This window comes from Zootoca vivipara, chromosome 17, assembly GCF_963506605.1.
Source record: "Zootoca vivipara chromosome 17, rZooViv1.1, whole genome shotgun sequence".
NCBI classification, from domain to species: Eukaryota; Metazoa; Chordata; class Lepidosauria; order Squamata; family Lacertidae; genus Zootoca; species Zootoca vivipara.
The window spans coordinates 3,299,778-3,326,097 of record NC_083292.1 but is presented as its reverse complement, the minus strand read 5'-3'; the positions used below and the strand labels follow the sequence as shown (position 1 = coordinate 3,326,097).

General features: G+C 45.8%; 1 protein-coding gene across 2 annotated transcripts in view; it reads left to right on the top strand.

The window, feature by feature from the left end:
• The first annotated feature begins 4,856 nt into the window (after window positions 1-4,856).
• RFLNA (refilin A) overlaps window positions 4,857-26,320 on the top strand; it is a 35,896-nt gene continuing 14,432 nt past the window's right edge. Inside the window, exons 1-2 of one of the 2 annotated variants that reach the window (XM_035097914.2) lie at window positions 4,857-4,967; window positions 8,400-8,785. In XM_035097914.2, the coding sequence (XP_034953805.1) occupies window positions 8,570-8,785 (216 nt within the window). In that variant the 5' untranslated portion in view covers window positions 4,857-4,967; window positions 8,400-8,569. Of the gene's footprint in view, window positions 4,968-5,790; window positions 8,786-26,320 lie in introns of those variants that run through there. The other variant, XM_035097915.2, reaches the window with a different exon arrangement.

The following is a 26,320-nucleotide window of genomic DNA, read 5'->3' as shown; positions in this document are numbered from 1 at the left end:
TATAGCATTTTAGGGTTGAAGCAGATTTTGGAAGTCTTCAGGTCTCAACAGCACTGAACAAATACATTAAAATGATTAAAAGGGTGTGTCTTGGGGACAGTGGGTGGTAGTTAGAAGACAGAGCAGTGTCTGCCCTGCATGCCCTAAAACTAGCCTTCTGCTCTCAGGTGTAGTGAAGGATGCCTGCTTATCTGACTTGTGTGCATGTGAAACGGGATGAAGGGGCGTTTCCTCGTCCTTTGCCTCAGGCAGCAAAATGTCTTACGTAGGAATCACAAAGCCCCCAATTCATGGCAGGATCTGACTTCTCTGCTCCTACCCGTAATTGCAACTCTTTGGGAACTTTTCCTGCTCCATCGTTGCATTCTGCATGCAAACCCAAATCCCTCTACAGTAGCGGACTAAAAATCACGGCGGGTGGGGTCATTTGTAATAATTCACTGGGGTTATTGTGTGGGCTGCCTGCTGGCTCGTTCTCATTTATAAAGCTGCCAAACCTTTCGGCAACATTCCCTGCATACAAATCACCCGAGTGAAATTTGCACAAGGCACTTCGTTTCAGCTGAGGGCAGGATGAGGGCACCATGGCCTGTGCTTTGAGCTGAACTTCAATAAATGTCATTGAGCACATCGAGCACTTTTACTGGCAACTTGGCCCCTTTTAAACGGCAGAGGAAATGGCCACTGAAGTTCCTTGGGGGTGCGTAGGTGAAATCTGGGACAGGCAGTTAAATAACTTGGACCAGGATCAGCAGGGGCTCAAGTCACACCTGACCCACTGAGTCATTTGCCCCCATTCAGCGATCATTTATTTATTCAAACAGCCATACCCCAAATGCTTTGGGTGGCTTGCAGTTGCAAATCTATTTGTTTAAAATATCCACCTCTAACTCTTCTTTAACTAAAAAGGCCTTTGACTAAATGCACCTTTATCCCCTGCCTCCATTTTCCTCTCATGGGCGGTGGGGGCGGGGGGGGGGCTCATCTAGCCCAAACTGGAAGGAGACAGGAGTGGCGCATCTGGGTTTCATTAAGCCCCCTACCCTATTCCAGCACTGCAGTCTTGGGTGCAAAATCAGTAGGAATTTTGACGCAAGTTTATATCTGCCAGTGGTGGCTGGTTGGTGCCCGTTTTGCAGAAGGCAGGCAGACCAACAGTAAACGGCGCCAAAGCCAACGAGAGACAGGGCCACCCCATGACTGCTTCCAAGGTGGAAGGCAGGCAGGCAGGTAGGTGAGGGCTGACTGAAGACAGGCTGAGGTTGGTGGGCCAGCCACCACTGATGACCAGTGCGGTGAGTGGTGAGGGTGTCGGACCAGGACCTGGCCATGAAGCTCACTGGGTGATCTTGGACCAAGCACTGCCTCTCTGCCCTAACCTACTTCACAGGATTGTTGTGGGTATTAAATGGGGGGGGCGGAGAGATGTGCCCACCACCTTGAGCACCTGAGAGGAAAATGTGGGATATAAATGCAATAAATAAATAAATAAATACATACATACATACATACATACATACATACATACATACATACATACATACTGTAATCTGTCAATCTACAGCCATATAAATTACATCATAATCCTATTTGTGCACCAATCCATTGTTGTTGTTGTTTAGTCGTTTGTCCGACTCTTCGTGACCCCATGGACCAGAGCGCGCCAGGCACTCACTCCTGTCTTCCACTGCCTCCCACAGTTTGGTCAGATTCATTCATGTTCATAGCTTCGAGAACACTGTCCAACCATCTCGTCCTCTGTCGTCCCCTTCTCCTAGTGCCCTCCGTCTCTCCCAACATCAGGGTCTTTTTCAGGGAGTCTTCTCTTCTCATGAGGTGGCCAAAGTATTGGAGCCTCAGCTTCAGGATCTGTCCTTCCAGTGAGCACACAGGGCTGATTTCCTTCAGAATGGATAGGTTTGATCTCCTGGCAGTTCATGGGACTCTCAAGAGTGTCCTCCAGCACCATAATTCAAAAGCATCAATTCTTCGGCGATCAGCCTTCTTTATGGTCCAGCTCTCACTTCCATACATCACTACTGGGAAAACCATAGCTTAAACTATACAGACCTTTGTCGGCAAGGTGATGTCTCTGCTTTTTAAGATGCTGTCTAGGTTTGTCATCGCTTTTCTCCCAAGGAGCAGGTGTCTTTTAATTTCGTGACTGCTGTCGCCATCTGGAGTGATCATGGAACCCAAGAAAGTAAAATCTCTCACTGCCTCCATTTCTTCCCCTTCTATTTGCCAGGAGGTGATGGGACCAGTGGCCATGATCTTAGTTTTTTTTTATGTTGAGCTTCAGACCATATTTTGCGCTCTCTTCTTTCACCCTCATTAAAAGGTTCTTTAATTCCTCCTCACTTTCTGACATCAAGGTTGTGTCATCAGCATATCTGAGGTTGTTGATATTTCTTCCGGCAATCTTAATTCTGGCTTGGGATTCATCCAGTCCAGCCTTTTGCATGATGAATTCTGCATATAAGTTAAATAAGCAGGGATACAATATACAGCCTTGTCATACTCCTCTCCCATTTTGAACCAATCAGTTATTCCATGTTCAGTTCTAGAAGCTTGTCTCCTTGATGGATCACTGCCTTGCTGTGTCGAAGGGGCTTGAATAACTCAGAGAAGCTATGAGCTATGCCATGCAGGGCCACCCAAGATGGACAGGTCATAGTGGAGAGTTTTGACTAAATGTGATCCACTGGCAAGCCACTCCAGTATCTCTGCCAAGAAAACTCCATGGACAAAGACCAATCCATTATAAACTACCAAAATTGTTTAATAATGACACCAATCATTTCTATTTTATTCCGTTTTATACAACTGAAATGCACAAGGCACATGGGCCAGGGGTTCTTAGCCTGGGGTCCACGGACCCCTAGTAGGTTCATGTATGGGCTTCAGGGGAGCTGTGAACCTGGCACACACAGAGAGATGTTTTCAATATAATAAAGTAAATTATATGCAAATATATTGTGCATGTGTTTATGTGCATTTTTCTGTAGAGCAGAATCTGTAGCTTTCATCAGATACTCAAAAGAGTCCCCTGACATAAGCATAACCATAACAGTTCATCCCTCTCTCTGTTAATCCACATTTAGATATTCACTCCAACACACGTAATACTCATCTGCTGATACCAATATGAACCCCATGGATGCTCTTCAGGATGTCAACACAGGATCTCTTCTCTTCTCCAAATTTTAAACAAGAGATAAGGAATTGGGTGTGGTGTAATGGACAGAGCATCAGAACCCTGGGAGACCAGGGTTCAAGTTGCCCCCTAGCCAGGAAGCTCACTGGGTGACCTTGGGCCAGTCGCCCAGTCTCAGCCAAGCCTACCTCACAGGGTTGTTGTGAAGATAACATGGAGCAGGAAGGAGCCATATATCTGGCACCTTGAGCTCCTTGAAGGAAAGAGGGGGTTAGAAATAATAATAAATGGCATGGAATGGTTGGACGCAGGGGAATGGTTGGAGGAACCAGCTGGGGAACCCCCAAGAAAAGAAGACTCATAGCCTGGGGACTGGTGGTGGGACAACAATGAGTGGTTAGAGGGAGATGAGGAAACAGACTGGGAGGAGGAGGTGTTGGAAGCTGAAGAGGCAACAGGGTTTAGTGAGATGGGAGAGTCTGTGGCAGAGGGCAGTCCAGAGAGAGTCAGAAGCGGAGGCTGGAGAGTAAGGAGGCAAAGAGGCAGAGAAGAGGCAGGCTGCTGAAGAAGCCAGGAGGTTTCCCCCTCCTACTGTGACCAGCTTCCCTCCCAACTTGTCTCCCAGAACCAGAAGAGACATGAAAAGGGCGGCTCATGCAGGCGCAGTCTCAAATTGCTTGCAGAAAACCCTAGAGAGGAGGAAAAGTGATGGCCTTCACTCCCAGCAAATGCTTCTTGAGGACAAGACAGACCAGAGATGAGTAGCTGTGCTCATTAGGCTTGACACTCCTGTGCAGATCCTGATTTTGCTAATGTTGTTGTTGTTTAGTCGTTTAGTCGTGTCCGACTCTTTGTGACCCCATGGACCATAGCACGCCAGGCACTTCTGTCTTGCACTGCCTCCTGCAGTTTGGTCAAACTCATGTTCGTAGCTTCGAGAACACTGTCCAACCATCTTGTCCTCTGTCGTCCCCTTCTCCTAGTGCCCTCAATCTTTCCCAACATCAGGGCCTTTTCCAAGGATTCTTCTCTTCTCATGAGGTGGCCAAAGTATTGGAGCCTCAGCTTCACGATCTGTCCTTCCAGGGAGCACTCAGGGCTGATTTCCTTACGAATTTTGCTAATAGTTAACTCCAATTTGCTTGGTGTGATTTAAGGTGGGCTTGCTCCTGTCAACAAACAAACAAACAAACAAACGCACAAACAGGCTGGACAACAAACTTCTAGCAGTCCCAGACAGTATGGTCAACGATCATATTTTAATTTCTCAACATATTGCCTCCTGCTCCCAATTTCTTCAGTAGAAAAAGCCAGTTTGGAGAGAGGAGTTTGGAGGAAGTGTGTAGACTAGAGAGAGGGGTGGGGGTTTTTTTGGGGGGGGAGCCCCCTCCATAGGTGTCAAGTTTTCCCTTTTCTCGCGAGGAAGCCTATTCAGTATAAGAGAATTTCTCTTTAAAAAAGGGGGAGAACTTGACAGCTATGCCCCCCTCGCCCCTGCCAACGAGTCCCTCTGCGCTCGCCGCGCGCAGGGAGCCAAGCAAGGCAACGCGGCGGCTCGGTGGAAGTTTGAGAGTAGGAGGGGTCTGTTTGGGGGCCGGGCAAGGCTCTCCCTGGTGGCTGGAGATGGAGCGAATCCAGGCGGCAGCAGCAGCAGCTCCGGCCGCCGCCGCGTCAGTTGAATAACTCTCTCCGCCCGCTCGGCGAGCTCAGTCCTGCCTTGAGCCAGCCGGGCACGGCGTCGGCGGCGCCCAGCAGAGGAGAGACGCGGCGCCTCGTCGCGGGGAAGGCAGGGGAACTCGCTCGCTTCAACGTAAATGGCCGGGTTTGGAGCTGGGGCGAGGGAGGGGGGCGCTCGCCTGGATCTCTTCTTCTTCCTCCTCCTCCTCCTCCGTCGGCCTCCTTCCTCTCGGGCCGAGATCCGTTTGGAGCGCGTTCCTGCCGCCTGGCCAAGCGGCCGCTACGGCTCTTCGGCGAGGCCACGCTCGAGTTCCGGGGCTGCGAAGGACGGGACGGGCGCGGAGCTCTTTGTTTGCTTGCTGGCGGCGGGGGGAGAATCCAAGCTGTGCTTTGAGGAAACGGGCACCAGAGAGACCCCCTTTCGCTGGGCGCTCTCTCCTGCTCCGCCGCCGCCGCCTTCCCTCCCTCCTCGAAACTCAACAGAAGCGCGGCGCCTTGTTTTCCAAGGGGCCTCTTGGGCGACGCGCGGGGTGGCTCGGGGGATTTCGCCGTGGCAGCGAGTGGGGAAAGCCCGTGCCGCCTCCCGCCTCCGCCACACGGCGGCCGCCCCGTGCGCTCTGCGCCGAGCGGAGTTGGGCGAACGCGCGGGCGAAGAGACCCTCGGCGTGCCTTCCTGCGCGCCCTGCTCTGCCGAGTTCCTGAGCGCTGCTTCTGGGGCTGACTGGTTTTGGTGGCGGGACTGGAGAAACCCATGCGCCCCAATGCAACTTTGCGAGTGGTGGGTGTGTAGGGGTTCGGGCGGATGGCGTTGGGCTCCTGGGAGAGGGCCTTTGCACCTCTCCGTCAGGGGGTTTCTTTGTGTCCGATGAGGGCTTTCGTCACCAAAATCTGCCCCGTCCTGTACTGGGAAATATTGTACTCCAGTAGGGGACAGAGGTGGGGGGCGGGAATACATTTTTGGAAGGGGGTAATCCGTGATCTTCCCAGGCTCATGAAGGGAAAAAAAGGCTAGTAAAGTTTGAGGGGAGAGTTAAATAAGCAAACTGTCCCCACCCCTCTACAAATGTGCTTGGCCCCCTCTTGAGAACTATGCACCAACTTCCCCTGAACTTACAGTCTCCTATCTTGATTTCACTTCATAGAAGACTCAAGTGTTCAGAGGTTTAATTTGTCCAGACTTCCGTTTGCTGAACTGCTTAGTTTTTGCTCTATTGGACAAGCTCATGAATGCGACCTTGTTTGTTTGTTTGTTTTTCCTTTAAAGGACATTCCTAACTAAGCTCAGGTGCAGGCAAAACCTTGAGGAGCCCTTGTCCACAAAAGGCTGTTATTCTAAGACTGAAATCTTAAGGAGAAGAGTTTGCTTCTGAAAAAGCAGGCATAGGATCAGAGGGAGCAGATGAAGAAGAGTTCAAGACTGTCTCTGTCTTTGACAGAGGACTAGACAGATTCCTACAGGAGAGGGCTATTGATGGCTACTAGCCATGATGGCCATGCTCTGCCTCCACAGTGGGAGGCAGCGATGCTTCCAAATACCCCAGGAAGCCTGAACCCTCCTTGTGGGTTTTCCACAGGCAACTAGATCACCACTGTGAGAACAGGATGCTGAACTAGATGGGCTGTTGGCCTGAACCAGCCGGGCTCCTCTTAGATTTGACCCAGAGCACTGGAATATAGTCTTTTGGGTCCAAAGTGCTGTGGAACTATTCCAATGCCCCCAAGAGGGATTTGGGCTTCTGCTTCTTAACAGACAGCGCTACTCTCACCCAGTGCTGTACAGCAAGCCACTTTTAAAAGGTGGGCCTTTTGAAAAGACAGTTGAGAGAAGTGTTTCTCCCCTTCTCCTAATGCTAGACCCACTGAAGCTGAAGGGCAAGAGAGTCGGGAGGACAATCCGTAGGAAATATGTAATAATCTATGGAACTTGCTGCTGCAAGATGTGGTGAGACCAGCCAGCTTCAAATGGCTTTAGAAGGAGATTAGAAAGATCTATGGAGGAGGCTAAGGCTATCAGAGGCATCCTGCACCTGAAAGCTGCTTGCTGGGACCCAGAATGGGAGAGCTGTTTCCCTCCTGCCCTGGCCATGGGCTTCCTGGAAGTATCTGATTGGTCTCTGTGGAAAACAGGATGCTGGACCAGGCAGGCCTTTGCTCTCTTCTACTCTCTGCAAGTCATTTGGGGGTATGGGATTCTTATTTTGTTTTGTATACAACCATTCATCCAAGGAATATAGAATGGTGTACATGATTCTTCCCCATCCACTTTAGTCACGTGGGATTGCAGGGGTTTGGATTGGGTGGCCCTTTTGGTTCCTTCCAGCTCTACACTTCTGTGAGGTAGGTGGGTTGGTCAGGCTGAGAGATAGTGAATGGCCCAAAAGGCACCTGGTAACCTTGATAGCTTAGTGGGATTTGAATCTGGCATCTCCTGTCTTAATTCAACACCGGTTAGATTTACAGCGCAGATTAGATTTACTTACATGTTTGCTTAGAAGTACGTCCCAGTTGACTTAATGGGGCTCACTGCCAAGTAGCTTTGCATGGGACTGTAGCCCAAAGCACAATGCAGTCTGCTCAGAATTAAATCTCATTGAGTTCGATGGTGCTTACTCCCATAGCTGTAATCCTAAACACAATAACCGAGGAATATGGCACACTGAACTCACTGGGACTTCTGAAATTTACTCAGAGCGTAAAGCCAGCTTTCAAGCTCTCCACTTCTCCCAAAGATGTATGTTTACTCAAAAACATGCATAGGTTTCCACTTGGTTGTTTTTTGTGTGTGCACCTGCCATTTAAAGGAAACACTTTTTAATTTTAAAAAATGCTTTATATAGTCTTGATTTAGCAGACAAGACCAATAGTGAGTCCAGTGGTCAAGAAAGTGGTTTCTGCAGTGCTATAGAGGGAAGCGAGGGGCAGATGGGGCTCTTCCACCTGGAAGGGAGCCCATCTAGGAGGAGGAACACTCTGATCCTAAACCTCTGCTGGCTTGCAGAATATCTTCAGAAGAAGAAAAGGCTAAGGAGCAAACTACACAAATCTGGAGTGGAGTCCCTACGGTTGGATGGCGCCTTGTACGCCTCATTCCGGCAATTCCTTCAGCCAAGTTGGTGTCAAACGTCTTGTTCTGCTTTCCTTTGGACCACATGAGTGAGGCTGGGGGGTGGGGCATCTTTTGTCATCTGGCCAGCCCAGGACCTCCACACACATTGCCCAGGCTTGTGTCACTTTGGGGCTGCTAATGCAGTGGTTTGACTTCACCCCCGGAGGCACACTCCATTGTCTCTGGAGACAGACAGAGGCCAACAACTCCTCCATCAGTCCCAGCAGGCATGGCCAATGGCCAGGGATGATGAGAGTTGTAGTTCAGCAATATCTGGAGGGCCAAAGGTTCCCCACACCTGGGCTAGCCCAACTGGCAATGTCTCGCCTGGGTCTCAGGCAAAAAGGAAGACGGCTATTCCCCAGGTGTACTTGGAGATCTGCCCTCTCTTCTCCACTTTTGTTTTTTTGTGTTGATGAGGAATGGTCTGTTCATTTCCACTTTCTCTCCTTCCAACAGGGGGCAGCCGGAGCCACAGGAGCCAGCCCTGAGTCACCCAAGGCAACAGGCGCACAGGGGGCTGGCTGGCCCTCCCTGTGCATGTGCCACGTGCATTTGCCTCCCTGCAGAAGGAGGTGGTGGGTTTTCCCCTGCTTGGCAGCCACAGCCCTCACTTCCCCACCCCAGTCATGGTGGGTCACCTGCAGTTGCAAGGAATGGAAGACAGCTTGAAAGAGAAGAACCGAGAAGGTTTGCTGGATAGCCCGGATTCGGGGCTGCCCCCCAGCCCTAGCCCACCTTTCTACTCCCTGTCTCCGGGCATCGTTGAAAATAGACCTGGGGGCAGCAGCTCTTCCACAGGTATCCAGGGACATGGGCTCAAGGATGGCAAGGAGGGGAACGTGGTAAGAATTCATTCGCCACTTGGGTGTCTGAGTGCGTGTTACTGTGATTGCCCTGCTGTGTTTCTGAGAGCGGCCTCTTTGGAAATAATTCCACCCTGTGTGCATAAGAACTTGCCTTATGCAGAGTCAGACCGTTGGCCCACCTAGTTCAGCACTCTTTACATTGACTGGCAGAGGCTCTCTAGGCCAGGGATTTTTTCCCAGCCGTCCCTGGAGACACGAGAGATTGAACCTGGGGTGTTCTGCATGCGGAGCATGTGTGCTGTCGCTGGCCGATGGCCTTTCCCACTGCATGCTTTATCTCAAGCTTGGGCAGTGATGTCCTTTTGTAGCCCCCAAAGCCTGACCAAGAGATCTGTGCAATTCCACAGCCTGCTGCCTTAACACATTGACAGAGGGGTCTCTAAGTAAGACAGGTAACCTGAGCTCCTTCATCAATCCACAAAAGTTTCTCACCCGTAAAAAGAGCTTTTCTGGAAACCCTACCAACATGTATTCTAGTTTGCCAGCGGGCCAACAGAAGAAAAAAATGTTTTCCTTTGGATTGTCACCTAGACTTGATTTATACTCGCCGCAGCTGATCAGGCAAGTGGATATGAACTGGTGTGTGTTGCATATTTACTGAAAGTGGCATGGACGGAGCTGCCAGCTTCTTAAGGAAAGGTAGATTATTTTGCTCTAGCAAAGAATAATGAGCTGTTGAAGTTTGTTTTCTAGAATTAATCACTCTGGAAGCCGATAATATCTTAGGGAGTGTTTTGCTGGTTTACTAAGGAATAAATTAGAGGAGCAGTTCATTAGTTTCAGAGATGAGTTGCGGGTGTGGTGAAATTTCCTGGTTGCCAAGGCACCTAGAAATGTGATGCTGCTCGTTTCTATGAACTGAAGAGGTTTGATTTAATTTTGCATAAGTTTGGCAGCTTTAGGAACAGGAATGTATTTTCCCTCCAGACCAAGGGATGTTGCACACCTACAGTGCATGGTTACTCAGAAGTCCCATTGAATTTGGTGGGACTTACTCCCAGGTAAGTGCATGTAGGACCAGAGCAGTATTTCCCATACTTGGGTCTCCAGCTGTTTTTGGATTACAACTTCCATCATGCTCAGCTACCAAGACCAGGGATGATGGGAATTGTAGTCCAAAAGCAGCTGGAGACCCAAGTTTGGGAAACCCTGGATTAGATGCCTGTTTTGTGTTCTTGGTTGGAGATACATTCAATTGAGTCTACCAGGTAAGCGCTACCTATGCATGATTCTACAGGAACTCATAAAATATGCATAGTGTGGTGTTGGATGTGGAAATTTGCTTCCTGAGCATCTATATTTTATAGTTTTCAGGTTTCTGGCCCTTAGTTGTGGAGATGGGCTGGAAAGTGTGGTGCAATCTCATAAACCAGAGCAGTAACTATATATAGAAGAAAAGCATGGAGGCTGAATTCTACCTAATCACTAGACCTTTCTAGAACGTCTAGAAACATGCTGGTATTTTCAAATGGAGTTGAACATTTATGGTGGGGCCTTGAATATCCCACAGAGGGGCAGGTACTGCGGTGCTGACTCCCAGCGGGCTATGGTGATCCTGAATCAGGGTGGTGCTGGAAATGAATCTAGAGCACTGTTACAGCTTTAAAAAAAGATTGGATGGAATTTTCAGTGGCATCAACAAGTAGCTTTTTAAAAAGTAGGATGCTAGGCCTCATTGTCATGGAGGTAAAAAGCTGGAAGTGGTGTCATTTGAAGGTTTCGAGAGGCTAAGAACTTAAAAAGAGTCCTGGGGAAATCAGATGGAGAGGCATTTTTCTCCCTTTCTCATAAAACTAGAATCTGGGGTCATCTTATATTATTTATTCCATGTCACTTTCCACACACATACAAATGTCAGTGGCTGTTGGTCACTTCTTATTATCTGCTGATTTCTCGCTCATTGTTTCTTTGGGAAGGCGAAGTCAGTTAATGTGGAGCTCCCGGGTAGAGCCCAGGACCTAAGCAGCTTTATAATCAAGTTTTCAAACCAGTCCCTGACTTGTTTGTATGATTTTCTTTTCTTTTCTTTTCTTTTCTTTTTGCAGCTCCTTATCTCTCATGCAAGGTAGTTCTTTATTTAAATGAATGAGTTCTCTATTTTATTTATTTACTAGCAGCTTCGTACCCAGCTTTGCTCGGGAATTCTGAGGAACCAAAAAACCAGTGGAGTTTTGAAAGGTTCCGTCCTCCATCTTGGTTCAAAATGGCATCTGATATTACCCAATCATAAACCAAAACCTGCTCCTTGGTCCTCAGGGACCATCATGCAAAATTTGGTTACCATACCTTTAGTGTCCAAATGTATAGCAAATCATGAGCAGCTTTCCAAAATATATTGTAGTAGAGCATTACATTTATACCACATCTTCCCTCCAAGGAGCTGATGTTGGTTGTGTTCAGCATGAGTCCTACTCTAGAGTAGACAGATTCAGATTAATGGTGGGTAGCACTTAGCTGAATACAAACCATGGTTCTTCTCCCAGTTCTCCAGTTTATCCGCATAGCAACCCTGCGAGGCAGTTTAGGCCAAGAGGCAGTGACTGGCCCCAGATCAGACCCAGTGAGCTTCATGGCCATTTGGAGATTTGAAGCCTGCTCTCCCCCAAGTGCAACACTTAACTACTACACAACACTGGCTAGTTAAGCTTCACCTCCTCTAAAAAAACAAACCACCATTAATTGTAGGTCATTTGTGAATGATGCTATAATCTGAGCAACAGCCTTTGACTCACAAGCCAACGAGCCTTGGATGCTGACTCAGAATCCATGCCCAAGCAAGAAAAAGCCTTGCGGGGCAGAAAATCTGAAGCAATTTTCTGTGCCTGCTTCTGGAGAGCCTGGTAATTCAGCCGCGGGTGCCAGTGGACGCTCTATTCTTGGCTGCTGCCGCTGCCACAAGTCTCTCCTCACCCAACGCCAGGTGACAGCAAATAGGCATGGCAAGGGCGCCACTGTTTGGGTTTTGAAACAGCTTCTGCTGGCGTAAGCCCATGTGAAAATGGAGCCCAGGATCTCTTGCAGCAGTTGCTATCTCTCATTTGCGCACGGCAGATCTCAGCCGTTTGATTTTTTTTCAGGTAATTCGTATACTGTACCCTGTTTTTCTATCATTTGCAAATGGGATCTGCAACAAGTTGTAGAAGCGTAGAGGAACCCTGTTCAGTGTGCCAGTCAGTCAGCCACACCCTCTTCCAAAATGCTCCATTACATTCTTAACCCCTTTTCATTTTCCTCCCTCCATCTTCACCAAACTAGCACATAGTCCTTTGTTCACTGAGCTTACCCCACTCTCATCGGACTGTCTTTTTTGCAGGGGTTGGGTACGTTCACCTGCTTAGGTTGCTGCCCTGTAAAATATTATTTCTACTTTTGCAGACCATGAGTTTCTCTTGGGCGTGCAGATTCCTCCCTCATGTTTCTCAATAGCACTGTTTTTGCTGCAGCTCTGTTGGCAGTCACCAGCTGAGTTCGCTATAAAAAGGAGAGCTGTATTCAGGGTGGCTAACAGTCTGGTTTAAAAACTACATCATAAAACAGACACTCTTCCAATATCACCGTTAAAACAAGAGGAAGACTATCACAACAGATTTAGAATCAGCAGAAATAAATCGGTTAAAAAGTCCCAATTCAACAACACAAACAGTAAAACTCAAACACCTGCAGAAGCACATGGGGCTTTGGTACCCATCTAAATACCAAAAAGAGGAGGAGCCAGAAGGATCTCTCCAAGGAGGTAAAGCCAGAATTCTAAGGTCCACTGCAGAACATATCCTATCTTTTACTCTGTCTGCAAAGTGGCACTAGCTATTTAAAACTAGGACGAGGGGGTGCAGATTAGGTGACTTGGTTTGCCCGGTGGTGGTCTGTAGGTTCTGTGGTCACCACTATCACCTAACAGTGAATGTATCTTATTTTGCAATCTTGAGCATGCAAATCCTCCTGAAATCAGTGAGACGTACGCTCCAGTCATCATGTTTAGGATTGTAGCCTTAATTTGGCTACCTTCATGGCACAGAACTTGCAAAATGAAGGATAGCCACTTTCATCTGCCACAATGGTTAAGAGCTCTCTTTATATTCATCTATATACATTGCATGTGGATTTTTATTTATTTTTTGTTTGTAGGAAGTTGTGTTTCTCTAAATGCAGAGAAGAAGTGCTCCTAGTCTTCATTTTAAGACCCAATAAAGAGAAAAGGGAAGAATGATTACAGTTCTGTCACTCTGGTGATCCTGATTGAAAAGTTTGGGGCAGTATTCTGAAATTCTTTTGGCAACCTTTCTTACAAACAAGAGAAATAATAAGATGTGGACTGCCCCCACTTTGCTGGTGGTGCCATAATGTGCCTATGGGGTAACTGGGCATTGCCTGCAGCTCAGCTGCCCCCCCCCCCATGTGCCCTGCTGGTTCCTCCAGCGAGCTTCCCAGCCAGGGTATGGCTAAGCATTGCCTGCTAGCCACTGCAGCCTCCTCCAAGCAGTTTCTCCCAGCTTACCTGCTGCTCAGGCAAGACTCCAGCCCATCTTTCCTCCTGAGTTAGGAGGAGTTCTGGAGTCTCCAGGCCAACAGCTGTGTCTTGACCCAGCTGTTTCATATCTGGCTTATCAGGCCACTCTGTTGTTCTGCAGGTAGTTCATGCAGAGTTCAGACAGCATGCATTTTAAAAAAGAAAACATTAAATAAAAGTCACTCAATTTTCTGCTTAAATCCAGCACAAGAAGCATAATGGTGTTTGAAACCCATCAGACGCAATCCAAGGAGAAAAAACCCGGCTCTTAAAAAAAAAAGGTCTTCCCCAGGTGGTAAAAGGATCTTAACGTAGGCACCCAGAAAGCCTCATTGGGGAGGGCATTTCAGTCAGGGCACCACCACCAAAAAGGCTCTCACCTCTTTAGGTGGGGAATCCAGGTCCACGGCCTCTGATAAGAACTCAACGCCTGAGCAAGCTTACTCAAGAGGAGGCAACCTTTAGAATGCCATAGCTTCCTCCAGCAGGTTTTCCCCATGAATAGAAGAAGCTGCTTTGAGTCACAGCACTGGTTCGTTTAGCTCAATATGGTCTCTGCTGGCTGGCAGCGTCTCTTTGGGGTTTCAGACAGGGCTTCTTCCCAGCCTTTTCCAGAGATGCTGGGGATGGAATATGGCACTAACTGCATGCAATGTGTGCCCTTTACTATAGAGACATAGCCTTGCAGTTTGCAGTTATTTTGATCCACATTTAAGAGCCCAGGGACTGTGAGACTCCTGCCCAGAATTGAACAGGACCTTCTCCAAGTGACGCATTGAGTTTTTCAGGCTGCTTGGCATAACCATGCCTCTCTCTGACACTTCTCTGCTATATGACATATCAGACACTTCTAGAGTCTGATAGGACACTCTTGGATCATTTTACTTCTAAAGCAGCTCCTGGTAGTGAAGCAATTTCTTGCTTGCATGATACAAGTCTCCATTGTGTGAGGAAACTGCACGCCATGCTTATAGAATGTATATTAATGCACATTAAATAGACACGAAGGCACCATGAGCCTCCAGGGCCCATCTAAAAGGCTGTAGTTGTACAGCAAATATAGCATTTTACTTGTGCTTGCAATGTTTATATGGGCAAATGCCTCAGAGCAACTACCAAGAATAAAAGTTGCATTGTGAAGAATCCTGGGGAATAGAGAAGAATTTAAATGTTTCTGAAAGTGGTGGTGAAAGACTTAAGTTACATAAGAGTGAAAAATTTGAAATGCTTCTAAATACTATAGGAAAATGACGTGCAACTTTAATCCAATGTAAAAATATAAATTTATAGTCAAAATAGAAAATTGCAAATATGATACAATGACAAATTGGTTTGCCTATTCAGGTCAAAGTCTGATCAAAATCCATCTATGACCAAAAGATGACATTTTTTTTTCAGAGACTAGATGCATTTCAAACCAATTTATCTTCTTCAGTGGTCAAAAGAAAATTATTTTATAGTATTTGGCAGGGTGGATTTGATTTAAATCAAACTGATTTAAATCACTAGTCAGTAAGGCTTGATTTAAATCATAGTTTTCTACATAAAGACTAATTCTTGCTGGTATAACTTTAATATGCAAGTAGATGAAGATTTTTAGAATAACAACTTTTCATATTAGTTTTTTATCCCCAGTTTAATAGGTTAATCATTCATATTTGGACAACTTTACTGTTGTACTTAGGAAGGAGAAAAATAATCATTACCTTAATAATAACAATTTAAATAGATTTATTCAACTGAAACAATAACATTACAGCATATGTTATTTGCTTAAACGAACATCCATGTTTGTTAACTAATTTGGCTAAACAAAAACAATATATATATATTTTAAGAAACTTAGACTGTCAGCCCAGCCTACACATGAAAAACTTAAATACTGTCCACTCCAAACAATCAGAAAAATATTGTTTCTATTCTATTCACTGAACTTCTTGAAACTTAGTACTGAAGGGGTTGTTTCTGTATTCATAGGTTTGTAGAACAATAGGATTAAGGTCTTTTTCTCAACTCTGTTCATGTTATAACATTTTTGCTGGGAAGAAGAGTCAAATTCAGTTTTGAGAACTGCAAAAGTAAACCAAGCACCTGTGATAATATCTTGTAGGCAGAGAAACTGCCCAATAATCTTACAAAAACCTCTGGAAGAGCATGACATTGTGAATGGATTAATGGAATTTATTTACCCCAAAAATTAAACATATACAACCTTATTCTACATAATTAAAAAACTAATCTTTATTTCATGATGGAATAACCTTTGGGTGGCAATATATTTTCCTCAAAAAGCATTTTATTTTAAAAAATCCAATTTAAATCAAAAAAATCGATTTAAATCAAAAAAATCCGATTTAAATCAAAAAAATCCGATTTTTTTGATTTTTTTAAAAAAATCATTGATCACTGGTATTTGGCCACAGGGAATTGGTCCACTAGATTAGTTTGTCTATACGATGTGCTGAGCTGGCCATTCATATAATGCAGGACCGTTGAAATTACGATGCACATGTGGTACTAATTAGTACAGGAAATTATATTATGGTGGTGAGATTGAAACAATGGCTCCCTATGTCTTTCCTGATTCTGTGTTCCAAACATGAATAAGGGTTGTTGAGAAGTAAGACTTGGTGTATTGCCTTTATCAGTACACTGTCCAAGTGCAGAATACCTGTTTCTAGGAATCATAGGTGGGCAGAGCGCTGTTGCACTTGGGTCCAGCTAGCACGTGTCCCACTGGCATTTGTTCAACCATTGTGAGAACAGGATGTTTGGCCATTGGCCTGATCCAGCAGGCTTTCCTTATGTTCTTAGATGATGGCACAGACTTGGGCCCCATCTTGCATTCAAAGCACTGTTAAAGCACTGTTAAAGCGGGTGGCACTGTGGTCTAAACCACTGAGCCTAGGGCTTGCCGATCGGAAGGTTGGCGGTTCGAATCCCCGTGACAGGGTGAGCTCCCGTTATTCGGTCCCAGCTCCTGCCAATCTAACAGTTTGAAAGCATGTCAAAGTTCAAGTAGATAAATAGGTACTGCTCCAGCGGGAAGATAAATGGCATTTCCGTGCGCTGCTCTGGTTTCCCCAGAAGCAGCTTAGTCATGCTGGCCACATGACCCGGAAGCTGTCTGTGGACAAACGTTGGCACCCTCGGCCAATAAAGCGAGATGAGCGTGCAAACCCAGAGTCGTCCGCGACTGGACCTAACAGTCAGGGGTACCTTTAACTTTACCTTTAACTATACCTATACTACTGTTAAAAGTACCAACTTATGGTAGCTGTCATGGCTTCTCTCAAAGCATGCAGGGCACTGTAGCTTGTTAAGGGTGCCAAGAGTTGCTAAGGAGACCCCTATTCCCTATATAGCACTACAATTCCCAGAGTGGTTTAAAAATCAGTCTGTCTTCCCAAGGTACTCTAGAAATTGTGGCTTTGTGTGGGGAGGCTCTCCTAACAACTCTTAGCACCTATATCAATATATAGTTCCCAGGATGCTTTGGGGGAAAGCTGTGACTGTTTAAAGTGGAATGAGAGTGCTTAAAATGTATGTTGTGGATGTGGCCTTGTTCTCTTTTGTTGACAGTAGTTACTAGGATCGGTGGACAGAAATGACAATGCAGATTTTGGCTAAACATCAGAACATCCTGATGTGTAAGAACTGTCTGGCAGCAGGACAGAGGACCCTGAAAGGTGGTGCGCTCTCGTTCACTGGAGGAATTGGAGCAGTGATTGGACCTGCCTCTCTCTAGCATTTCATATGATATGATGCTGTAGCTGCATCATGCATTGCAGATTCGCCAGGGGTCTGCGCTAGCTGCCTTCCAGCATCCCTTCTACATTCTTTGATTTTAAGAAACTTGGGGAAGTGCTGGAATCTTGGCTTCATTTTTTAAAAAAAGTTTCTGGCCCTCACGGTTGCAGAGAAAAGCATGAAAATAGGAAGACGGTTGAAGTGGCCAGGAATTAGAAGGGTTCTGGGCAGGTTTCCAGTGGGTCAGGGTGGAGTTTCTGTGCCTGGCACAGCTGTGTATCTTCTGCCCTTATTCTCCTCTTGTGCCTCCCGCCAGCCTTGCCAAAAACGAGTCAAATTCTGCAAATCCCCAGTGAAAATATACTATGCATTATAAGTAACTTTACGAAAATTTGCTTGGCTTTCCATAATTTATTCTGAGTGGCACATTTGTGTTTCCTTGGCATGGATTTTGGATTCTTTGGCATCGGCTTTGGATACTTTCTTTGGCCAGAAGTACGCACAGCTCTGGAGCAGGAGAACACTTGTGTTGCTGGAATTTCGGGGCTTTGCCTGTTTGTGGTTATTGAAAATGCTGGTGGCAGTTTTGCTTCAGAAAAATCTCCCTCTCTCCCTCTCCCTCTCTCTCTTAACCCATCTAAACTAGCCTGACTCCAATTCTGAAAACATACCATCCACCACCAGGACATCCTTTAGAGTAGTCTAGGCTGGGTGCTATGTCCTTTTTCCTTTAAGATCAGCTGGTTAAAATCCAGAGCATGATTAAAAGGCAAGCTACCAGTCTTAGCATTCAAGGGAGAAGAAAAGCTGTTATTTCCTGCTGCAGCTGATTGCCAGCAGTGCTGCTGTTTTCCCATTGCAACCACTTTGTCTCATTTTTTGACTGCCAAAAAACGAAGATTGGGATATTTTGGGATTCTATTGGCCTTTCTAAACCAGCAGGAGAATGAGCAGGAGGTATATTGAAAAGAAAAGCTGAGGAGGGGGAGAGTAAAGGGAAACATTAGGAAGACTTTTTAATCATCAGATTAGGACAGCCATGGGCAAACATTGCAGGTGTTTGTGAAGTCTTGCAAATAAGTCTAAACAAGTAAGAATCATTGTGAGTCCAGCTGCCCTAGCCTAAAACAGAGTTTCTCAAATGGAGACCTCCAACCTCTATTCAGATTATTTGCTGGAAGGTTGTGGAACACTTTGTTCATAAAGAACAGCACATCCATCAGAGTAGAAAGGCAAGCCCACAGTTATTACAACACACATTTATCATCATCATCATCATCCAGCCTTTTCCCCTGACAACTTACAGAAAAAGTATATTAAGTGGCCTGTGCAATTATTAAGTAGTCCACAGAGGGAAAGTTTGAGAAATCCTGGTGTAAAAGAAACCAGAAGCCAATGTTTCTAGGGCTTCCCATATGTAGTTGCCTGTGGTGGACATCTGCTTGCGCCAGGTAACCAGGCAAGTGGCTGTTTACAAGCATGAACTTATTCTTAACTTCCAATTCATGTTGTGTGAACTGCAGGAAGGAAGGAGAGAAATTATGCTGCAGACCCTTGAACTCTGTATTCAGAGGGTCTCTATACACACACAAGGAGAGGGTCTACATTTATTATTTCTGTCACCAGGTTTTCTGACATGTTATTGGGCAAACATTTTTTTGAGGTGTGTTAGGCCATGAGGATGCTGTGTGTGTTTGCCGTATGGGTTCGATAGCCTAAAAATTGCCATTCAGCTTATAAAGAAAGGAAAAACCACAGTGTTCTTCTGCATTCTTTCAAGTGTATTGCATCCCACAAGTTTTGTCAGTTCATAACTCAGTTGTTGGTTGTTTTTAGCAAGAACAGGTGATGTCTGCTTAGTGAATAAAATTTGCTATGTTGCATTTTTTCGTTTTACAGCTTCCTCCCACTCCTTTGCTGTGCTGAGAGGGTCAAATAACTTGTCCGGTTTCTCCTATGCTTTCAGTATTTCTTTCTTTTTTCTAGAGATAAGTAGATGCAGAAGGGAAAAAAACACCTGTCCTGCTGCTTTCCCCCTCTCCCAGCAGAATAATTGGGGCTTCTAATCAGAACACTTAATCAACAGGCTGTGTGCAAATCCAGATGGCCATTTGCCACGAATGCTTTAGTTGAGATTCCCGCATAGCAGGGGGTGGACTAGATGACCCTCAGGATCCCTTCCAACTCACCAGTTCTATGATTCTATGATCTTGCTTGCCCTCCTTTGCACACATGCTACCCGGTCAATATCCATCTTCACCTGTGGTGCCCAGAACTGGACACAGGACTCCAGGTCTGACCAAGTCAGTATAGAGCGGTACTATGGCTTCCCTTAATTGGGACACTATACAGTGGTGCCTCTATTTACGAACGTGATCTGTTTTGGGGTGCGAATGGTCCGTAAGTAGAGTGCTGCTACTGCGAGTGCGCAAAGCAGATTGCTTCTGCGCATGCGCATGTGGCGAACGGTTTGCCGCGTTCGTAACCTGAAAAGCCGCAACGTGAAGCAAACGTAACATGAGGTATAACTGTATGTTTTGTGCTGATGCATCACACTGTTGATTCCTGTTAAGCTTGTGGTCTACTAATGTTCCTATATCCTTTTCATATATACAGATGTCAAGCCAGGTATCTTCCATCATATATTTATGAATCTGCTTATTCCTGCAGAACCTTACATTTGTCCCTACTAAAATTCATTTTGTTAGTTTGGGCCCAGTTCTCCAATCTGCTAAGGTCATCTTGAATCCTGATTCTGTCTTCTGAGATATTGATTTATAAACTTTGTAAAAAGAAAACAATAGGCCGACTCTTCCATTAGGTAAGCTGAATCAATGGCAAATTTGTCCCTGCCAGCCCCTGCTCCCTTGCCTCGCCATCCGGCCCAACCAACAGATAGCTGACCCCACCTGCCCACCTGGCTCATGGCCAACCCATGCCTTCCTCTGAGGCATTTTAGGCAAGATGGCCCAAGAGAGTGCTTGCAACTCTACTGCCTTTCCACAACAACTAGAAATTAGTTTTAAAAATTAATGAAAGGGAATAAAAAACATTTCTTCCTGTTAAAATGAAATGTTACAGCCCTAATTATTAGTTGACTAATGGATTACACTTGTATATTATCCAAACGTCAGCATAGGAACATTGGAAGCTGCTTTATTCAGACCATTGGCCCATCAAGCTCAGTGTTGTCTACACAGATTGGCAACAGCTCTCCAGGGTTTCAAGCAAGATACCCTCCCAGCCCTATCTGGTGATGCCGGGGATTTTGAACCTGGGACCTTCTGCATGCAAAGCAGATGATCTACCACTGAGCTACAGCCTTTCTGCACAGAGCTCTTTGGAGACACCTTGGCACCATTGATTAAAATGTGAATTAGAACTATGGTTCATTCTTAGAAGGGAAGGCCATTTTGATGTCCTTCAAATTCTGAACTCTGCCAGTTAACCCCACCTAATTAATTAAAATGCTCAGTTACAAGCAGAACAGTGCACCCCACTCCTTGCTCATGCTTGTAACTAGGGTTGAAGGCAGGCAAGCAAGCACTAAGCAAGGTTGTAGTTCCCTTTTGGATACGATGCAAGAGGCACACCAGAGAGGCTGTTTTCCATAACATATGCATACCAGCTGTTCTTGATAACTGCAGGGCAGAACAAGCTGCTTTAAAATGGGCTGAATATGCATTTCCTCACCCACCCCAAATGAAAGCTCCTGGCAGAAGCCCAAAGGGGTGGATAGGAATGTGTTGAAGGAAGAAAATGGAATCACGAGCATTAATGAATGTTGCAGGTGCCTTGGTCCATCAGTTCAGTGGAGTCGACCACAGGTAGCTGCATCAAGTGGGAGCCAGGTGCTAGGATTCATGGGAAGGTCAAACCAGAGAGCAAGCCAGGAGTGATTCTGGTTACCCACGTACAGCCCCTGACCAATCAGGAAGTCTTTGGAGCCCTTATTGTTGAGGAGAGCCAACGGTCAGCCTGGATAGGTCCTTCACTGCCTGGGAGATGCTACAGCCAGTGTTAGAAGCTCAGATATAGAAGCTAGGTGACAAATGGCTCCATAAACCAGGGTTGCAGCACCAAAATGGAATATCTGGTTACCACTTTGGGGCCAGACAGCTTTTTGTTTCCTGAAGTTCATTCTGATTTTGTCGATGAAATATAATGAATAGAATTCTACAGGATGTGGTATTAGTGTGTGAAAACAGTCCAGATCCAAGGATCCCCAGGCACGTACCTCCAGATGGTGGATATGTCAGCTGTCATTCTGGCACCTAGGCATCTTCACCTGGTTGCAAGCGGCCGATAGCCAGGTGCAAAATGTACCTGGCGAATTTGGAATGTGGCTGCAGCCTTTGTCCGTTTGGGCAAATGGGGTACTGCCACACCACTTTGCCTGCCTTAACCCTGTTGCTTGGAGAGGAAAGTTCTTTCTTTTTCTTTTTTGTGATTCCACTTTTATGAGTGAGCTTTCTGTGTGTATGCTGCTGGGAGGTGCTTTGGGGCTTGTTTGTGGAAAGTGATGCAAAAGCAAAATAAGTAACTAATTCATAATGATAATAATAATAACAACAGCAAAACAACCACAGTTTTATAGGAAGAAGCCATTTTAGTGCCTTTTGTTACCTTCAAACTTTCCACCACCGACTACTTGCCATCCAGATGTTTTGAACTTCGATTCCCCTAAGCTCCAGCCAGCACAGCCATGGCGAGCTGTTGTCAAGAGCACCCAGAGGGCACCAGGTTGGGCAAGGCTGGCTTAGAAAGTGATGTGTGGAGAGCCAGTGCAGTGTGGTGGTTAATACGTTGGGCTAGGACCGCAAAAGCCTGGATTGAAATCCCCACACTGCCAAGAAACTGACTGAGTGACCTTGGGCCAGCCAGACACTATCTCTTAACCTACCCTACCTTATAGGGCTATTGGGAATATTAGAGAGCACATGGGTGCTTTCCTGAGCTTTTTTTGGGGGGGGGGAGAACAAAAATATAATAAACAGTCAGGGTTGGAACCAACTAAAAAACCCAAATGTCATAATCTTTCCTCGTAGAGGAGTTGCTCCAACCCTTTAATCGTTTTGGTTGCCCTTTCCTGAACTTTTTACAGTTCCATGATTTTTGAGGTTTCCCAAGTGCACCCATACTATACATTTGTGCATCAACATCATCATCATATTGATTGCTTTATTTTCAATCTCTTTCCCAATGATCTCTAACCCGGGATTTTCCCTTTCCACATCAACTGCACCCTGGGTAGTTATCCTGAGTAAATCACTCTCTCAGCTTAACAAGGATTATTGTGAGCATAACAAAGGAGGTGAGAGCCGCGTTGTTACCTTCAGCTTCTGAGTAAAAGGGGCATGATAAAAACTCAATACAAAAAGTAAATAAAAATATACCAAGGCCCCTGATTTGAGATCACCCATCCCTGAGGGCTGGGCAAGGAAGCCTGGAGGGCAGTATTCAGCCCTGAGCCTGAACATGCCCTTCCTTCCTCTGACTAGGACAGGGTATGAAATTTGAATTGTGTTCACATGTAAAGGCAAACCTACCTAATTTGCACATTTCAAAACTATATGGGGACCAAAACACAACAATTCTTCAAAGTTCACACTTCTTTGAATTTGGTTTGCAGTTTGCCAGGCAGGTAGTATGAATAAAAATGCATATAATGGGAGTGACATGTCCATAAAAATGCTTATATTTGTGAAAATAACATACAAAAATGCATTATTTAAGGGGAATTGGCTTTGCAAAAATGTGTATCTTGGGCAGAATTGCTTTAGGGCAAATGGGCAAAAAAAATGAAAGGCACGAATACAGGATGGGTGACACCTGGCTTAAGAGCAGTACATGTGAAAAGGATCTAGGAGTCTTGGTAGACCACAAACTTGACATGAGTCAGCAGTGTGATGCAGCAGCTAAAAAAGCCTGGCTTAAGAGCAGTACATGTGAAAAGGATCTAGGAGTCTTGGTAGACCACAAACTTGACATGAGTCAGCAGTGTGATGCAGCAGCTAAAAAAGCCAATGCAATTCTGGGCTGCATCAATAGGAGTATAGCATCTAGATCAAGGGAAATAATAGTACCACTGTATTCTGCTCTGGTCAGACCTCATCTGGAATACTGTGTCCAGTTCTGGGCACCACAGTTCAAGAAGGATACTGACAAGCTGGAACATGTCCAGAAGAGAGCAACGAAAATGGTCAAAGGCCTGGAAACGATGCCTTACGAGGAATGGCTTAGGGAGTTGGGTATGTTTAGCCTGGAGAAGAGAAGGTTAAGGGGTGATATGATAGCCATGTTCAAATATATAAAAGGATGTCATATAGAGAAGGGAGAAAGGTTGTTTTCTGCTGCTCCAGAGAAGCGGACACGGAGCAATGGATTCAAACTACAAGAAAGAAGATTCCACCTAAACATTAGGAAGAACTTCCTGACAGTAAGAGCTGTTCGACAGTGGAATTTGCTGCCAAGGAGTGTGGTGGAGTCTCCTTCTTTGGAGGTCTTTAAGCAGAGGCTTGACAGGCATATGTCAAGAATGCTTTGATGGTGTTTCCTGCTCGGCAGGGGGTTGGACTGGATGGCCCTTGTGGTCTCTTCCAACTCTACGATTCTATGATTCTATGGGGCACTGCCCCCTTGAGCTCTGCCTGCCCTCAGTGTGCGGCAACACCAGGGTGTGGATTCTGAGTATCCTTGCCTCTAGCTCTGCCTGCCGTTGGTTCTAGCCCCACCTACTAGTAGCCTCCCTAACTTCTGTCTTGCCACTTACCAGTCCCAGTGGGCACCGGTATCCACAGATGTCTGTGGGTGGAGATGGTCAACCCCAGAGACCTTTATGTTGTCGCTACAGTGGTACCTCGGTTTATGAACACAATTGGTTCCGGAAGTCTGTTCATAAACTGAAGCGTTCATAAACTGAAGCGAACTTTCCCATTGAAAGTAATGGAAAATGAATTAATCCGTTCCAGACGGTCCACGGTGTTCATAAACTGAAGCGTTCATAAACTGAAGCGAACTTTCCCATTGAAAGTAATGGAAAGTGGATTAATCCGTTCCAGATGGGTCCGCGGAGTACTTAAACTGAAGCGTTCATAAACTGAAGCATGGGTGTAATTGGTTCCGGAAGTCTGTTCATAAACTGAAGCGTTCATAAACTGAAGCGAACTTTCCCATTGAAAGTAATGAAAAATGAATTAATCCGTTCCAGATGGGTCCGCGGTGTTCATAAACCGAAAATTCATAAACCGAGGTGTTCATAAACCGAGGTTCCACTGTACTGGAAAAAGTGGTGTGTGTAAACATAGTATTTGCATAAAGCAGCATATGCTCAGCAAGCGAAAGTCTGCCATAATAAAAATGCCCTTGCTGACCTGCGAAAGACTGCCGCAGAGGGAGCCATCCACACTTCAGTGGGCCAGGTGTTCCATAGTTACTGGTGCAGCCACTGAGAAGGCCCTGTTCCTTGCTGTTGTCAATGCTCCCTCGACTCTGGATGGGATGTAGAGAATTTTGATGTCCCTCTCTCCTTCACAGGGGATCCTCAGAGAAACTCGATTTACAATCTCCCATGTGGCATTTTTGCCCCCAACACGTTACCTTCATCATGCTCTCGTTAAAAGCCTCAGGGGCATAGTGTATCTGATCCAAATGAAGATGGCAAAAAGGCAGTTATTTAATTTCAGCCGTGTCAGAAAACCCACTCTCCTGGGCCCTCCCCATACGGTTTTCATTGATGTAGCAAAAACCCAGAAACATCTGTGAAACAGGGATGGGCTTGTTTGCTGAGCTCAGCAGGAGGGAAGCTTGCGGTTAAGCTTGGTTTTGCCTCCTTGCAGGTCCTTTAAAAACAAAAAGCCAGAACAAAAAACCTTGGCTCTCAGAGAGCTCTAGCTGGGCAGGCAAGCAGATGGAAAGGGGCAAGGGTGGGTGTGTGGCAGGCAGAGGCAGGGAAATAGCCAGGAAGGGATGGTACATCAAACCAGGCCTTCACCCAAGAGTATGTGTTTGTGGGGGTGAGGGGGGGGGTGGAGAGACAAAGACAGAAGCTGGATTCAGACAACCAGTAATTTCCTAACCCTCAGATGTTTTTACAGTCACTGCGGGGGTGGAATTCACTAGAACTGGGACATAATGAAGTATAACTTAGGCTGTTATGTGGGGGTGGGGGTGTGACTATTTTTTGTATGTTATATGAAAATGTTTAATTTTTATATGATTTTGTCCTTTTTATGGTGTAGCATATTTATGTCACTGTTTTTAAATATAAATAGCTTGGAGACCTTTTTAGGTAACAAGTGACTAAAGATAGATGGTAATACAGAAGAGCTCTGTGTGACCAGATCAAAAGGTCACCTTTAGCTATATTATATTATTAAGGAAATGTATAGATTGCCCATCATTATGCAGTTACCACAAGGTGTTTTCCAACAAGATATATACAGATTAGTCATATCGTACAGTACTATAAAATCCAGTTTACAGCAATTACAGGTAAACAGCAACTGATCAGATAGACTAAAGTCTTAAGCACCTACTGAAATGGAAATAAATTAAATACTGTATATTCTGGCATATAAGACGACTTTTGAACCCAGGAAAATCTTTTCAAAAGTTGGGGGTCATCTTATATGCCGGGTATAAGATTCTGCGGTCGCCGCATACGGTGGGGGGAGCTCAGCCGCATCCCCGCCATATGCAGCGACTGTGTAAGTGACTGCCGCTTTCTTTCCATGCAGGAAGAAGGGACGCGGGGGGGGGGGGGCTTTCCTCCCTGCAGGGAAAGAAAGCAGCAGCCGCTTACTCGCATGTAAGCAGCTGCCGCTTTCTTTCAGTCCAGGGAGAGGGGATTCACGGGGCTTTCCTCCCTCCTCCCTGCAGGGAAAGAAAGTGCCCCCGATTACGCACTACGATAGTTCAAAATGCTACCGTAGTTCTTAGCATGCCTGCAAGTAAGTGCATTTAAACACCTATGCATTTAAGCACTGTTGTCTCTCTTTTGGCTTCATTTACTGATATTTAAAAAGCGGGGAGAGGAAGAGATACAGAAAAAAATTATTTGGTGTGCGTTGGAAGTTTGGGATATACTCATTACGGTGAGTATATCCCAAACTCTATATTTTGACTGGAAAAGTAGGGGGTCGTCTTATACGCCCAGTCGCCTTATACGCCAGTACTGTACTGTATTTCAAAAAGCTTGAGAGATCAGGTATGTTCTAGCCATGTGTCTAAAGTTTAGTCAACGTATCTACCTA